We start from the raw sequence: 17664 nt of genomic DNA on the forward strand, positions 1-17664 counted from the left end.
CACAATCGCGCGGGAGGAGGACGCTGCGAGGATGGGGCCGTATAGGGAGAGCATGACCCCAACTCCCACCAGCCACAGCTAGCAAGAGGTAAGAACCTGCTGGGTGGCTTAATTTTTTTAATGTGTGTATGGTTGTATCTGTTTGTAGTGTGGGTATCTGTATGTTTGTATGTGTATCTGTATGTTTGTATGTGTATCTGTATGGAGTGTGGGTATCTGTGTATGTGTAGTGTGTGTAATGTGTGTGTATCTGTGTATGTGTAGTGTGTGTGTGTGTGTGTATCTGTATGTGTATCTGTGTAGTGTGGGTATCTGTGTGTTTGTATGTGTGTCTCTGTGTGTGTGTAGTGTGTATATTGTGTATATTGTATGTGTGTAATGTGTATTTGTGTGTATCTGCATGTGTGGCAGTGTGTGTTTCTGTATGTGTCAGCGTCTGTATGCCTGTGTATCTGCAGGCGTATCAGTGTGTCTGGGCATCTGTATGTGTGTCAGTATCTGCATGTGTGTTAGTTTTTGATTCATATACGGACACACATACAGTTGTACAGACACACTGATACACATGCAGATATACAGACACACAAACACTGCCACACATGCAGATACATAGACAAACAGATACAATCACTGACACACATATAGATACAGACACAAACTACAAACACTGACACACATGCATATACACAGGCACAGTGTATAGGTAAGTGTATTGGCAGCAGGGCACACACAGACACACGCTACACCCCTAGCACACATAGACATATACTACATCCTCCGCACGCACACAGACACATACTACATCCCCAGTACACATACAAACACACACTTCAGTGGAGCTAAACTCAAGAGACAGGCGGTTGCTCTATTTTTAAATATTACAAGGAGGGCTTCTTCCTTGTAATAAACTAAAACAAATCGAAAAATTGGCCAACAAGCATTTTGTTCTTCATTTCATTTCTTGTAACTTCTATTTGTTCATTCGGCTTTCGGACAAATGAGCTGATTGCTGAAAATTCGAATGAAACCGCGTTCGTCTGAAAACGAATGCCCAGGTCTACTAAAGATTTTTTTTTGGGGGGGCAGTGGAATGTACTTTTAATTTTGTTGCTCAAAGGAAACATTCCTGCCACACACCTGCGTGCACTCACCGTGCGGAAGACGTTTCTTGTTGCTGGTCGGATCTCTCCATGCTTTTCACCAGGAAATTTTTTCAGCCACACCCAGTCACCCTGTAAAAATTGCAAAAATTCCATACACTTTACTGACCATAGCTTACACATTATTGCATAATTGTCTTAACCCCTTAAGACCGCAGCCAAATGTACAAGTTGTGATCAAAACAAAACGTAAACAAAACCTGGCATTTGCGCTATATGTCTGTCCAACCATAATTCACCTCTTTCATATTAAATGCACCCCCCCTTATTATATATCATTTTATTCAGGGGAACACGGGCTTTCATGCAATATCAAATATTTAGCTATGAAACATAATTTAATATGAAAATAATGGGAGAAAATAAGAAATGTTGTTATTTTTTTAGTTCTACATGACATTTTTTTTTTTTAATACTTTATTTTGATAGTGCAATGAGGTTAAACAGACATGCCCGCAGTGCCACAACAGCAACTGCTGGCTGTTTAGGGTATACAGTGTCATGACATATTCATAAATTGCACAATTTGATAGGTTAACTGGTCGATTCAAATCGTACTATATTACAGATAGTGATTAGTAGTAAGTAAACAGCTAGTTATCGTTAAAATTTCTTCGTTATAAAGGCTGTAACGTTTGTAAAATCATAATAGGTCAGAATGGTAATGTAAAAGTTTAAGCATATAACAATAGTAATAATAGTGTCTTGGGTATGAGTGTGCTATGGTCGGTTTGGGGGTTGACCTATGTCTGACGATGAGCAGGATACCTGTCCGGCTTTCCTGTAGTCATGTGTGGGCTGTCAGGAGCTTGCAGTGTTCGGTGCCTTACTTTCCGTCGCTGCTAGGGCTTGTTTAGAGATTTGTCACGTAGGTAAGTACTGCTGGCGTGATCCTATTTATAGCCTGACAGTCTATAGGTATAAGTGATATGTCTCACTTTGCTTCCCTTGGTTTCCGCTCTACCTCATCCATATGCTCGTCTAGGGTGTGCTTTTAACTGCTTAGGGGGTGTCGTGTAACCAGGTTTTCTGTGTGGGATACCTGTGCGGCATGGTGCTACATGACATTTTAACTGTCAATGTCATAATACTGTTTGCTTTTACTGCAATATAATACACATATTTGTATTCAGCAAAGTCTCACGTGTAAAACAGTACCCCCTATGTACAGGTTTTATGGTGTTTTGGGAAGTTACAGGGTCAAATATAGCACGTTACATTTGAAATTGAAATTCGCCAGATTGGTTACGTTGCCTTTGAGACTGTATAGTAGCCCAGGAATTAAATTTACACCCATAATGGCATACCATTTGCAATAGTAGACAACCCAAGGTATTGCAAATGTGGTATGTCCAGTCTTTTTTAGTAGCCATTTGGTCACAAACACTGGCCAAAGTTAGCGTTAGTATTTGTTTGTGTGTGAAAAATGCAAAAACCGCCAATTTTGGCCAGTGTTTGTGACTAAGTGGCTACTAAAAAAAGACTGGACATACCCCATTTGCAATACCTTGGGTTGTCTACTATTGCAAATGGTATGCCATCATAGGGGTAATTTTCATTCTTGGGCTACCATAGGGTCACAAAGGCAACGTAAGCAATCTGGCAAATTTTAATGTGAAAAAAATGAAACACATGCCTTATATTTGACGCTGTAACTTTTGAAAACACAATAAAACCTGTACATGAGGGGTACTGTTGTACTCGGGAGACTTCGCTGAACACAAATATTTGTGTTTCAAAACAGTAAAAAGTATTGCAGCAATAATATCGTCCGTGTAAGTGCTGTTTGTGCGTGAAAAATGCAAAAACTTCACTTTTACTGGCGATATCATCGTTGTAATACATTTTACTGTTTTGAAACACTAATATTTGTGTTCAGCAAAGTCTCCCGAGTAAAACAGTACCCCCCATGTACAGGTTTTATGGTGTCTTGGAAAGTTATAGGGTTAAATATAGTGCTAGCAAATTAAATTCCCTATACTTTCGGCATGGGTTGTCAGGCAGGTCCCGCTAATTGTAATTAATTAGGATACCTAATTATGTAAAAATATTACATAAATATATGTGTAGAATTACATATATGTGTATATATATGTATATATATATATATAATTTTTTTTTTATATTTTTATTTATATATAGGTATATATATATGATATATATATATAATTTTTATATTGATATATATATTATTTCGTTCTACGTGTATTTTGATATAAATATATATATATTAATATCACAATACAGTTAAAACGAAATAACACACATCTATATATTCTTTAATTATTTATTTTTAATTATTTTTTTCATTTTTTTTTTTTACGTATTTACATTTTTTTTATATTACATATAAATATATATATAACAACAATAATTATATATATATTTAATCAGTATCAGTCTACGTGTAATTTGAATTTAATATATATATAATTATATATATATTAATAGTAAAATACACCTAGACAGTGTATATGTATATATATACTTAGATCATATATATATAATATATGAGCTAAGTATATAATTTATTTTTTTTACACTTATTTTAACCTTTTTTTTTTTATTTGATTTCAGCAAGCAGGGGGACTAACTGTCATTACAGTTAGTCCCCCTGCTGGCAATGCAGCAGCCAGCTATCCCGGCCATGTGATTGTGAGGTCCTCGCAAGGCTGCTGGAGGGCGGACGTGCTGCGGGGGGCTCCCTGGGAGTCCCCCCAACTGTGATCGCCGGCGTGGGATCACCGGCGACCGGGTAAGTAAAAAAAAAAAAAACCGAAGGGCGTACAATTTTAAGCGAGACGCTTAAAAAAGGACGTAATTGTACGTCCTCCGGTCTTAAAGGGTTAAAGATACACTATAGTCACCAAAACAGCTTCAGCTTAATGAAGCAGTTTTGGTGTATAGATCATGCCACTACAGTCTCATTGCTTAAATCTCTGCCATTTAGGAGTTAAATCGCTTTGTTTTTACAGCCCTAGGCACACCTCCCTGCATGTGACTTACTCGGCCTTCCTAAACACTTCCTGTAAAGAGTCAGCTAATGTTTACACTTCCTTTATTGCAAATTCTGTTTAATGTTGAATTTATAATCTCCTGCCGTGTTAGTTTGCTAGGCCCTGCAGGAGCCTCCTGTACGTTTAACGTTCAATTTACAGAGCAGGAGATAAAAACTTTTAAAGTAAGTTACATGTGATTGAAAATGAAATAATTATTTTTTTCATGCAGGCTGTGTGAGTCACAGCCAGGGGAGGTGTGGCTAGGGCTGAATAAACAGAAACAAAAGTGATTTAACTCCTAAATGGCAGATACCTGAGCAATGAGACTTCAAAAGGATAATCTTTACACCAAAACTGCTTCATTAAGCTAAAGTTGTTTTAGTGACTATAGTGTTCCTTTTTTTTTTCTATTCTTTTTTTTCAGGACTATAACTTCCCAGTGATTACAGGGACCTCTGTCCACCCAGTTGAAGTTTGAAAAGTACAGATATAATGTGTATTTTACTCACCTTGTTTCCTACGCCGATACACCGTCATTGCAGCCAGCTCCGGCTCCTTCTTCGTCAGGAACCATGCGCACATCTTACATCTTTCTGTCCAATCCAATGTTTCTCATAGATCAGCATTGTAGAGAAAATGCGCATGCGCAGTACAAACTGTGCTTCTCCATTCATAATTCGCACTGATTGCATTGAGAAGCATTGATTGGGCTCATTTATAGTGGTGGGAGCACCCTCTGGTGGCTGTCAGGAAGAAATGCACTAGAGGTATGTTTAACCCTGCAATTAAAGTATTGCTGTATCTACTAGATTAGGCATAGGCAACCTTCGGCACTCCAGATGTTTTGGACTACACCTCCCATGATGCTTTGCCAGCATTATGGGTGTAAGAGCATTATGAGGAATGTAGTCCATAACATCTGGAGTGCCGAAGGTTGCCTATCCCTGTAACTAGATAGTGAGGTTTTATACTGTTAGACTATTGTAAAGGGCCACTGAACCCAAAACTATTCATTGAGATAAAGTGGTCTTGGTGCCTATTGTGATCCTTCAAAATGAGGATGGAAACAGATTCTCCTTTTAAAAAAACAACTCCAACCCCTGTTACTAATTTACAAATAAAACAATTCAAACGGAATAGGGATCCAATGGTCTTACCTCATACACCCCTACATTGGTGGTGTGCGGAGAAGCAGCTAGCATGCTTTTTCCGGATATGGAATGTCTAGGTGTCCTCATGTCACTGACACTTCTTCCAAGAAGACTGGACTTGCTGTCATCTGTCACCTTCTGAGAAACAATATATATTGTTTTGAGATGTTTCCTTTTCTTTACTTCACTTTTTCTTGCTCATTCACTCTCTGATACTCACCTTCCTGCTCTGTGTGTGGATGAATGCCAGATCTTGCAAGTTAAGGATAATTTTATTGGGCCCTTTCAACTGTTTTGCTTGCTGAATCCTTCTCCTGTAATGAGGAAGTTCTTGACTTTAGATCTGGACACATACACACGTAACATAATAACCATATACACACATTGCATATGTATTGGAATCTTACCTGATGTAGCAGGCGAGTGAAGCTCCGGTGATCACAAAACTTGAAATTAGAATGAAGATTAGCAGCACAAATGTTGGATCCACCCCTAAAATCAGATTATTACTTATATATTCAGTGTGTAAAAAAAAACAATCATCATCTGCAGAGTATAGAGATACTGAATTGGGGACGATAATCTCGAAACGGATAATAGTTTGTGGGTTAAAGAAATGAGCCATGATCTGGCTCAACCAGTCAACATGAATTAAAAAGTCCTACTTACCACGGCTTAAAATAAGCATACTGTACTATTAAAATAAAGGGATTTGGCTATTTACAGGAGCTGAATTTGTTTGAGTTCAGAATTCTGTTAGCCAGCTCTTGAGACAGTGGGACGAGTAGCATGTGAACGAGAAGTCAGCTGATTTAGAGCATTTTCCAATTTAGGCTCTTTTAGCCTTACATTTAATATTCACTTTGAATGCGCTGGGGATTCCCAAAAACTTTCACTATATTGAATAAGCATGTTAGTGTTACAGACTATAATAAAGAAAGAAACAGGTGATCCCATGACCCCTGAATAACCAGGAAGGGTCCAGAGCCAGCACCCTTCTATTTGCTTCACCCAATGGGGTTTGTCAAGGGATTTACATTTAATTTGAAGCAGAACCTTTAAAGGGACACTGTAGGTATCCAGACCCCTTCAGCTAATTGAAGTGGTCTGGATGCAGTGCCCCTTTTGCACTTGGTGCTGCAATGTAAACCATTGCTGTTCCAGAGAAACATTGCAGCTCTAAGTCTGCCCTCAATGGCAGTCTCCCAAACATTCACTAGAGGGCTTCCTGGATTGAAACAACCTTTTGTCCAGTATCTGAATGAGGACGTCCAGCGTGAGATTTTTCTCCTTAACAAAGCATTAATTGGATGCTTTCCTATGGGGAGGTCCAATGCGTTGGAGAGGATGGAGCGTCGGCTCAGCGTCGAGAGGCGTCTGTGCTGGGATAAGATAAGTAAATGAAGGGTTTTAACCCTTTATTAACCGGGGAGGGGGAGCGCTGGGGAGGGGGAAGGCAGGTGGAGCGATAATGTCAGGAATACTGCTTCCTGGTACTATAGTATCCCTTCAACATCTAAGAGGGATTCTTTCGACCTTCTCACCTATAATGCGGCTGATGAAATGTTAAATGTCTTTAGATTTCTGCAAAAGCATGATGGCTACTCTCAGATAGATCATTTAAAAAAAAAAAAAGAAAAAAAATGTCTTCATCCCAAGACTTCGTCTAAAAAAATAATTAAAAAATAAACACAGGCTAGTTTCGTATGAAGTGAACCTATCAATTTTCACCTTGTTTAATGCATCCTCTAAAACAGGGCGGCCCAACAGGTAGATCCCCAGATGTTGTAGAACTACAACTCCCGTGATGCTTTGTCATTCTAAATGCATTCTAAAGGCATGCAAAGCATCATGGGAGTTGCAGTACTACAACATCTTGGGATCTACCTGGTGGGCAGCCCTGCTCTAAAACAGTGTTTAATAAAGTTTAGCTCCCAAGACTTCACTTGCAAACCTTGCATTACTATCCCAAATCCCTATGCACAATTAAATAACTGGAGGTTTTTTTAGTAACGTTTTTCTTTGGTTTTTATTGCGTGTATGGGGGATGTTGTGTACTATAGTCATTGCTGATGCCCAGGAGTAGTGGGGGTTTGATCTATTTTGGTATGTTTGAATTACACAGCCATGTTACAATGCTGTCGCCCACCCAATGTGTTCCATATAAGGGGTTAATAAGTATGTACAGGTTTAAAAAAAATACCCCTCTCTGTCTCATTTGATATGTTTACCTTAATCCGAAGAAGCAAGGTGAATTGTTAGTGTAGGACTAGAGGTTTGCCTTGACGTGGCTACCGTCGCTACCCGACAGGCAAACCAAGCAACTGCTTAGGGCCCCGAGCTGGCCTGGGGCCCCAAGCAGAGCCGGTGCTTCCTATAAGGCTGCAGCCGCCTTTCTCGTCAGTGGCGTACTAAGGGGGGGGCGGGGGGGCGGGGGGGCGGGGGGGGGCGGCCCGCTCCGGGTGCCACTGTCCAGGGGGGTGCCATGACTTCACGTGTCATGTGTCGCCCCCCTGGCCCCAATCATCATGCTGCGCTCAGCCGCACCTTTGAGAAGGGGGAGGAGTCTTTGGGACGCGGCGTGATGACGCCGTACGCAGCGCCGCCGTCAATCCGCCTTCACGGATCTTCAGCGCAAGGATCCAGTGGTCGGTCTCGGAGGGAAGGCATCATCAAAACGTGAGTAGTAATTTATGTGTTTTTGTAATTTATGTAATGTTATTTAATTAATTAAAGGGGGTGTATTAATTATGGGGGGTGTATTAATTATGGGGGGGTGTATATTAATTATGGGGGGTGTATTAATTATGGGGCGGTGTATATTAATTATGGGGTGGTGTATGTTAATTATGGGGTGGATTAATTATGGGGGGTGGATTAATTATGGGGGTGGATTAATTATGGGGGTGTATATTAATTATTATGGGGGGGTTGTATTAATTATGGGGGGTGTATATTAATTATGGGGGGTGTATTAAGTATGGGGGGTGTATATTAATTATGGGGGTGTATTAATAATGGGGTGGTGTATATTAATTATGGGGGGGTGGATTAATTATGGGGGAGTGTATTAATTATGGGGGGTGTATTAATTATGGGGGGGTGTATTAATTTTGGGGGGTGTATTAATTATGGGGGGTGTATATTAATTATGGGGGTGTATTAAGTATGGGGGGTGTATATTAACTATGGGGGTGTATTAATAATGGGGTGGTGTATATTAATTATGGGGGGGTGGATTAATTATGGGGGAGTGTATTAAGTATGGGGGGTGTATATTAACTATGGGGGTGTATTAATAATGGGGTGGTGTATATTAATTATGGGGGGGTGGATTAATTATGGGGGAGTGTATTAATTATGGGGGGTGTATATTAATTATGGGGGGTGTATTAATAATGGGGTGGGGTGGATTAATTATGGGGGAGTGTATTAATTATGGGGGGGGTGTATATTAATTATGGGGGAGTGTATTAATTATGGGGGGGTGTATATATAATGGGGTGGTGTATATTAATTATGGGGGGTGGATTAATTATGGGTTAGTGTATTAATTATGGGGGAGTGTATTAATTATGGGGGTGTATATTATGGGGGAGTGGATTAAGTATGGGGGGTGTATATTAATTATGGGGGTGTATTAATAATGGGGTGGTGTATATTAATTCTGGGGGGGTGGATTAATTATGGGGGGTGTATATTAATAATGGGGTGGTGTATATTAATTATGGGGCAGTGTATTAATTATGGGGGGGTGTATATTAATTATGGGGGGGTGTATATTAATTATGGGGGGTGGATTAATTATGGGGGGGTGTATATTAATTATGGGGTGGTGTATGTTAATTATGGGGGGTGGATTAATTATGGGGGGGTGTATATTAATTATGGGGTGGTGTATGTTAATTATGGGGGGTGGATTAATTATGGGGGTGGATTAATTATGGGGGGTGTATATTAATTATGGGGTGGTGTATGTTAATTATGGGGGTGGATTAATTATGGGGGGTGGATTATTTATGGGGGTGGATTAATTATGGGGGTGTATATTAATTATTATGGGGGGTTGTATTAATTATCGGGGGGTGTATATTAATTATGGGGGTGTATATTAATTATGGGGGGGTATATATGAATTATGGGGGGTGTGTATTAATTATGGGGGTGTATTAAGTATGGGGGGTGTATATTAATTATGGGGGTGTATTAATAATGGGGTGGTGTATATTAATTATGGGGGGTGGATTAATTATGGGGGAGTGTATTAATTATGGGGGGTGTATTAATTATGGGGGGTGTATTAAGTATGGGGGGTATATATTAACTATGGGGGTGTATTAATAATGGGGTGGTGTATATTAATTATGGGGTGGTGTATATTAATTATGGGGGGGTGGATTAATTATGGGGGGTGTATATTAATTATGGGGGTGTATTAATAATGGGGTGGGGTGGATTCATTATGGGGGAGTGTATTAATTATGGGGGGGTGTATATTAATTATGGGGGAGTGTATTAATTATGGGGGGTGTATATTAATTATGGGGGTGTATTAATAATGGGGTGGTGTATATTAATTATGGGGGGTGGATTAATTATGGGGGGAGTGTATTAATTATGGGGGGTGTATATTAATTATGGGGGTGTATTAATAATGGGGTGGGGTGGATTAATTATGGGGGAGTGTATTAATTATGGGGGGTGTATATTAATTATGGGGGTGTATTAATAATGGGGTGGTGTATATTAATTATGGGGGGTGGATTAATTATGGGGGGAGTGTATTAATTATGGGGGGTGTATATTAATTATGGGGGTGTATTAATAATGGGGTGGGGTGGATTAATTATGGGGGAGTGTATTAATTATGGGGGGGTATATTAATTATGGGGGAGTGTATTAATTATGGGGGGGTGTATATTAATTATGGGGGTGTATTAATAATGGGGTGGTGTATATTAATTATGGGGGGTGGATTAATTATGGGTTAGTGTATTAATTATGGGGGAGTGTATTAATTATGGGGGGGGATTAAGTATGGGGGGTGTATATTAATTATGGGGGTGTATTAATAATGGGGTGGTGTATATTAATTATGGGGGGGTGGATTAATTATGGGGGGTGTATATTAATTATGGGGTGGTGTATGTTAATTATGGGGGGTGGATTAATTATGGGGGTGGATTAATTATGGGGGGGTGTATATTAATTATGGGGTGGTGTATGTTAATTATGGGGGTGGATTAATTATGGGGGGTGGATTAATTATGGGGGTGTATATTAATTATTATGGGGGGGTTGTATTAATTATGGGGGGGTGTATATTAATTATGGGGGTGTATATTAATTATGGGGGGTGTATATTAATTATGGGGGTGTATTAAGTATGGGGGGGCTGTATATTAATTATGGGGGTGTATTAATAATGGGGTGGTGTATATTAATTATGGGGGGGTGGATTAATTATGGGGGAGTGTATTAATTATGGGGGGTGTATATTAACTATGGGGGTGTATTAATAATGGGGTGGTGTATATTAATTATGGGGGGGTGGATTAATTATGGGGGAGTGTATTAATTATGGGGGGTGTATATTAATTATGGGGGTGTATTAATAATGGGGTGGGGTGGATTAATTATGGGGGAGTGTATTAATTATGGGGGGGGTATATTAATTATGGGGGGGTGTATATTAATTATGGGGGTGTATTAATAATGGGGTGGTGTATATTAATTATGGGGGTGGATTAATTATGGGTTAGTGTATTAATTATGGGGGAGTGTATTAATTATGGGGGGGTGTATATTATGGGGGAGTGGATTAATTATGGGGGGTGGATTAAGTATGGGGGGTGTATATTAATTATGGGGGTGTATTAATAATGGGGTGGTGTGGATTAATTATGGGGGGGTGTATATTAATAATGGGGTGGTGTATATTAATTATGGGGGAGTGTATTAATTATGGGGGAGTGTATTAATTATGGGGGGTGTATATTAATTATGGGGGGTGGATTAATTATGGGGGTGTATATTAATTATGGGGTGGTGTATGTTAATTATGGGGGGTGGATTAATTATGGGGGGTGGATTAATTATGGGGTGGATTAATTATGGGGGTGTATATTAATTATTATGGGGGGTTGTATTAATTATGGGGGGGCGTATATTAATTATGGGGGTGCTTATTAATTATGGGGGGTGTATATTAATTATGGGGGGTGTATATTAATTATGGGGGTGTATTAATAATGGGGTGGTGTATATTAATTATGGGGGGAGTGTATTAATTATGGGGGGGTGTATATTAACTATGGGGGTGTATTAATAATGGGGTGGTGTATATTAATTATGGGGGGGTGGATTAATTATGGGGGGAGTGTATTAATTATGGGGGGAGTGCATTAATTATGGGGGTGTATTAATAATGGGGTGGGGTGGATTAATTATGGGGGAGTGTATTAATTATGGGGGGTGTATATTATGGGGGAGTGGATTAATTATGGGGGAGTGGATTAATTATGGGGGGTGGATTAATTATGGGGGGTGTATTCATTATGGGGAGTGGATTAATTATGGGGGAGTGTATTAATTATGGGGGGTGTATATTATGGGGGAGTGGATTAATTATGGGGGAGTGGATTAATTATGGGGGATTGGATTAATTATGGGGGGTGGATTAATTATGGGGGGTGTATTCATTATGGGGAGTGGATTAATTATGGGGGGTGGATTAATTATGGGGGGTGTATTCATTATGGGGAGTGGATTAATTATGGGGGGTGGATTAATTATGGGGGGTGTATTCATTATGGGGAGTGGATTAATTATGGGGGGTGGATTAATTATGGGGGGTGTATTCATTATGGGGAGTGGATTAATTATGGGGGGTTGGATTAATTATGGAGGGTGTATATTATGGGGGTGTATGTTAATTATTGTGATTCCTATAGGCTTTGCGTGCGTAAGGTGGGGAGGGCGTGGAGGGGGGGGGCCTCCATGTCTATTTTGCTTGGGGCCCCCAAATTCCTTCAAACGACAGGTGGCCATTGGAGCAATACTAAACCCTCAGTTATTTAAATATGCATAGGGATTTGGGATAGTGCGCAAGGAACTCTTTTCTTGCTCTCTTGTTGTATGCATTGTGGCTGATGTGTATTATAGTCAGCTGCTGCCCAGGAGTAGTGTGAGTTTTAGCGCAGAATAATTCTTGTTTCCCACTTTCTGTTTTCTTTCCCAACTATCAGGACGTATCAATGCCCATCAAAAATGTGGTAAATCAAGACAACGTGGCTACTAAGAGCTAATTCCGGCAAATAAGGAGAAACAAGCTTTCAGGATACGGCAGATTCTATTGCAGTCAGCATACTGTGGAAAAAGAATGTAGAAATATACAAAATTGCTCCCCCATAACAGGCTAAACAGAAGAATGTCTGTCATCAGACATATTCTATGAACCATCATGCAACACTTGCAAACTATGCCTTTTACTTATAATGTTTAATTCGATTTTTTACAAAACGACAACGACAAAAAAGGACATATGGTAATATGGGGCTTTCAACATTTCCTCTTCCTACACAATGGAATAATTGGAACCACTCAAAAATCACAAATTCTGATTGGCTGCTGATATTTTAGATCATTTTTTTTTTAGTTACTGCAATTTTGATAACCGTGATACAGGACCAAGATGGCCACCTCCACATGGGATTATAATTAAATATAACATTGTTTTGTTAGAGTAAAGAAATAGTAATCGTTTTTTGTAACAAGTCAATTAATGTGAAGAAAATTGTGTGACTGCTGCTTTAAATTCTGTGAGTTTCCTATACAATGTGGAAGTACAAAATATGAATGCATTTATAGTTTAACGGTTCGTAACGTTTGTGATCTGATACTAATGGTTTCTGTAGTCCGATTTATACTTAGAAATGCACAACAAGAAAAAAACAAAAACATTCATTTAAAAATACTAACTGTATTGTATGATAAATTATCCTGTAAAATGCACATCAAATCTTATGTGATAATCATCACTGTAAGTGTTTTAATCCAATCATAGTTTTAGCATTTGTCTGAGTTAGTGTATAAACAATGAGCTTAGTATTATCCTAAATTGACACTGGCCCTCAAGGGCCAATCCCGAAGTCATAACTTACAGTTCGCTACTTTGTCCATATAAACAATAGAAGCACCATTTATGCACGCACGCACGCACGCACGCACGCACACAAAATTAGGTTAGTGTTTGAAGTGGGATTTAGTCAAAATCAGCTTGTCTGTATATCCCCAGAGGAAGGCTTTCATTTCTCCTGCTCTTGGTCAGTATACCTTTTTAATGGGTGTTTGCATTTTGTATTGTGGTATCGGTATTATAGATTGGGTATGCACTTTCTTTCTGTCATAATCAATTGATGTATTTTTTTAAATACATGAATAAACATTTTTTATGTGCAAAGTTTGGTGTGCCTTGGGATCATTACTATTCCTACTATATACAAAGCAACTTAAAATCACAATGCATTTAAATAGAATATATGGTTAAATCAAAACATACCACCAATGCAGATTGAACTTCGATCAAACCAGCAATCAGAATCAGTTCCAGGGCGGTATCCATAAGGGAAATGAATATCCCTTATATGGCTGAGTTCACCTCTTGCTTGATGGACCTTATATACAGGTATAAGTTGCCCACTCTTCCCATCTGTATCTAGGATTATGTAAGGAGTTTCAGAATCACCATCTTCATCATGGGCTATAGGAAACCCGAATCCCTTAAGGCGTACGTTTGGAATATGACGTGCAATGGAATTGGCAGTAATCCGTTGCCCTGATTTATACGACCTATCTACAGCTGTTGCAAGGAGGTAGATGGAGTTGTAGATGGTAGCAAAAAGTGGTGAAACCTAGTTAGAGAAGGAAGAGAAGACAATGACACAAATGGCCTCTTTTTTTGTTGTAATCATTGTGATAATTAGGTATCAGTAGATGGAATCCAATGAAGACATCGTACCTCCATTGGGTCAATATGTTGTGGCACCTCATGGTTATCTCTTGCATTTTTAAACATGTCATAAAAATTTCCTTGCTGTGAGGAAACTGTGATAGTAAGAACTGCATCATATGCTTGTCGCAGTTTGGTGTTATTGGTTAAAATTGGATGTGGCTGGTCATATGGAAGACTATACAGCAGAGTGTCGTAAGGAATGAAGACAAGGGAGCCATCAGTCATACGCAAATCATGGGCTACTTCAAGAAGGTGCCGTTGGTCCTCACCTCCGATGAGGACAGATTTCATGCACATAACGATTACTACATTAGAAACAAAGAAGAGTTTGAAAAAGTGAAAACAATTCTAGACTTGGAATGAATATGTGCAAATAATCTAAATGTATACATGTGTGCAACACCTCACCTCTCACTCTCCGCCTTCTCTTTAGCCTCCGCAGAGCCTCCCCTGCACCTTCTTCACCTGCATCCATGGTAACTATGGGTCCTACCGGAAGTCCCCAGCTACGCAGAGCATCAGCCAGCTCCTTCCCTGCTCCGGCCCATAGTTCTTGGGGACCAATCACTACTGCTACCCCTGCCCAGCGAAAAAAGCTCAAGACAGTATAGAGAACATGGACTGGATGTGGCAGCGGGCTCAGAACCCCTAGACAGGACCATGAGACCATTGGTTTGTTCCAAGCTTTTGCCAATAGGCTTGCAGAAGAACAGTATCCTGGGTTGGCTGGGCCAACAAAGGCAGCAACTGAATGTTCCATGAGAGAAAAGGCCGCAAAAGCACGAGGGGCAGAACATCCTTCAGTTATGAGAATATGGTCAAACCAAAGTCCAGAGATTAGAGATTTATCTCTACTTAAATCAGAGAGTGCCAGCTTGGCAGCTACCTCAGGGAAGGCTTTAGACAAAAAGGGGTCACAAGTCCAAGGTCCCACAAGGCCAATTCGGAAGGTGGCAGTCCAAACTTTGCTTGGTGAGAGGAAGAGAAAAAGGAAGAAAATAGAAACTGATGAGGCCCACCTAGGGTGGTAGGAAAGGAAGAGTAATGAGCTTGGAAGGTGCATTGCCTTGCTAAAATGCCAGATTTTATAGCAGTATTGTTGTCATGGCTGAGGTAGACAGTTTCATATATAGTTAGGATCCAGGAGTGAGAGACAGAAGAAGAAGACAAAATGTTGAACAGTGTTAGCAAATTGAATTAAAACCGTTTACAGACATCAAGACAGAATACTTTTAACAGTCAAAGTCATCCATAATCTACCATACCTATCAAAACCACAGCCTTTTCTACATATTTAACATTATGAAGAGATGTTTTCTGCCAATTGCGTGGATTCAAATGCACTTGGCATTTTCTTGAAAGAGATTATAATCAAGCAAGGCAATATTATTAAAACTAGTGATTTTCAGACAATGTCATATTATTTAGGGGGAGAGCAGGCTTTTACTTGAGGATGCATTTTGTCTATTGCCAGACCTAGAAGTTAAAGGTGAAGTAAAGGACAATTTTATCTGTACAACGGACACTTGGATTACATGATTTTTCCATTGATACAATCCACGGAACTGTGACGAAAAATTTTTTATGAACATTTTAGGTCAAAATAGCTAATTATGGAAAATTGTCCCACTCAGCTATTTTTGCAACTCATTTTTTTGTGCACAAAACATTTGCCGTACTTTCATAAATTCTTTACAAATCCGATTTCAGTGATTATGTCATGTGTAGTAGTATTGTGCGACGTGTGTTCATACATGGTCCTTGATGTCCCGTATTAAACAACCTTAATCATTTAGATTCTGCAGAAGCAAATAGATAATTACAAATAGTAATAGAGGATTTAACCTTAGGCGCTTTGGTGCTCCATTATCTACCGAACAAGTCAATTTAGATCACGGTTTCTAAAATCAGTCTTTAAGTGCTCTTAAAAGTACCACTAAGCATCCTTTGTTTATCCTTTATCACGTGTCCCAGTGTTTCAGACAGATTTACCTAGGCTCACATAAGCCGACTGCAGGAATGGTGGTATTAGAAGACTGGTGTGACATTCTGACCAAGAGGACGCATGACTTATGGACCCAGAGGGCATGCCAAATTGCATTGAAGAGATGGTACGCCGGATTCCTATTAAATAATAACTATGGGGAGGATACTAACTGGCTCTAAAGCAAGTGACTTAATGTAGTATGACCCATGCCAATTTTTAAAGTGGTTAGAATGAAATAAAGTAACATACATGTTAAAATGTTCATGACATAACATAGTGGCTAGGACTTTAGCTAGTTTATTTCGCGGGTACAGGACAAAATGCTGGCCAGAATAACTGCGATTCTGTTAAAATTGGAAAAAAACGAGTGAATAAATAGAGTAAACCAGTGATATAAATTAAAGGCTTAACCCACTGGTGCTGGAAACCTGGCCGCAACTTGGTGATACGAAGAGTATTGACACTTGTAACAAGGAAATAAAAATCAAACTTTAGCTTGAGCCCACCAAATATTCACCAGGAAACGACTGTTAAAATGTCCTAATATTTGAACAGTGGTTGCCTGATTGAGGTTTAGTAGACCTACCCGCTAAAATGCTTTCACTTGAAAGTGCCAATATGTTGCATATTAACATCGAGATCCCAGGCTGTACAAGACAAGTGGCAAATCTTGACTTAACATTGTCCTATGCTCGACTTTCTTTACCACAGTATGGTGAATCTCTTTTCTTACCTGCCCATACCCAGCTATTTATAATCTTGTATCGCAGCACATCTATCACCAGAGAATTTTATGCTGAAATATTCACTCAGTACTCACTGTGATCAATCCGGTGGATGTTTTCTGGAGTGGAAACTTTTCTGTAGGTTTCGGTGAGTTACAGAAGATTCCTAGAGGGACCCTGAAGATCTGTAAATGGCAGCAAGGTGGAAAGCACGACTGAGAAACCTAATCCTGATCTTTAATCTGCTTTTTTTCCCTCTGTCTCTCCTACTTATTGTCCGATTCTCTCTCTACTTCCCGTTCTCCCCCTACTAATCTCTTCTCCTCACCAGTTTTGCAGTGTCCGTTTCGCCTCCATTCTGATGACAATCTACGTTGGCTAGTTTTCTGGTATCTACTTCTCTCCCGTTTTCTAAATGGCTCTATCCTTATGGAATTGGCCTGTGAGACTTTTCTTTTCTGGGATCTCTCGCAGTTACCTTTCTTGACAAATGTAGATTCTCTCTCTTTCTCATTCTTGTCCAAAGTCATATATGTTGATCTCCACATATGTCTAAACTTTTCTTTTTTTTTTTTAGCTATTTGCTCTCATGAAACACCTGTAGCTCCCGATTCTTCTTCCCCATCACC

General features: G+C 39.5%; 1 protein-coding gene across 1 annotated transcript in view; it reads right to left on the reverse strand.

Annotated features, from left to right (window-relative positions):
• GUCY2D (guanylate cyclase 2D, retinal) overlaps positions 1 to 17664 on the reverse strand; it is a 48487-nt gene extending 30823 nt beyond the window's left edge. Inside the window, exons 1-9 of the mRNA XM_063449697.1 lie at positions 17364 to 17664; positions 17131 to 17220; positions 14732 to 15431; positions 14330 to 14628; positions 13871 to 14222; positions 5718 to 5802; positions 5531 to 5624; positions 5317 to 5448; positions 1152 to 1232 (exon numbers count right to left, since the gene is read on the reverse strand). Coding sequence (XP_063305767.1) covers positions 1152 to 1232; positions 5317 to 5448; positions 5531 to 5624; positions 5718 to 5802; positions 13871 to 14222; positions 14330 to 14628; positions 14732 to 15386 — 1698 coding nt within the window. The 5' untranslated portion in view covers positions 15387 to 15431; positions 17131 to 17220; positions 17364 to 17664. The remainder of the gene's footprint in view (positions 1 to 1151; positions 1233 to 5316; positions 5449 to 5530; positions 5625 to 5717; positions 5803 to 13870; positions 14223 to 14329; positions 14629 to 14731; positions 15432 to 17130; positions 17221 to 17363) is intronic.

The sequence above is a fragment of the Pelobates fuscus genome, chromosome 3, assembly GCF_036172605.1.
Source record: "Pelobates fuscus isolate aPelFus1 chromosome 3, aPelFus1.pri, whole genome shotgun sequence".
In the NCBI taxonomy this organism is placed as follows: domain Eukaryota; kingdom Metazoa; phylum Chordata; class Amphibia; order Anura; family Pelobatidae; genus Pelobates; species Pelobates fuscus.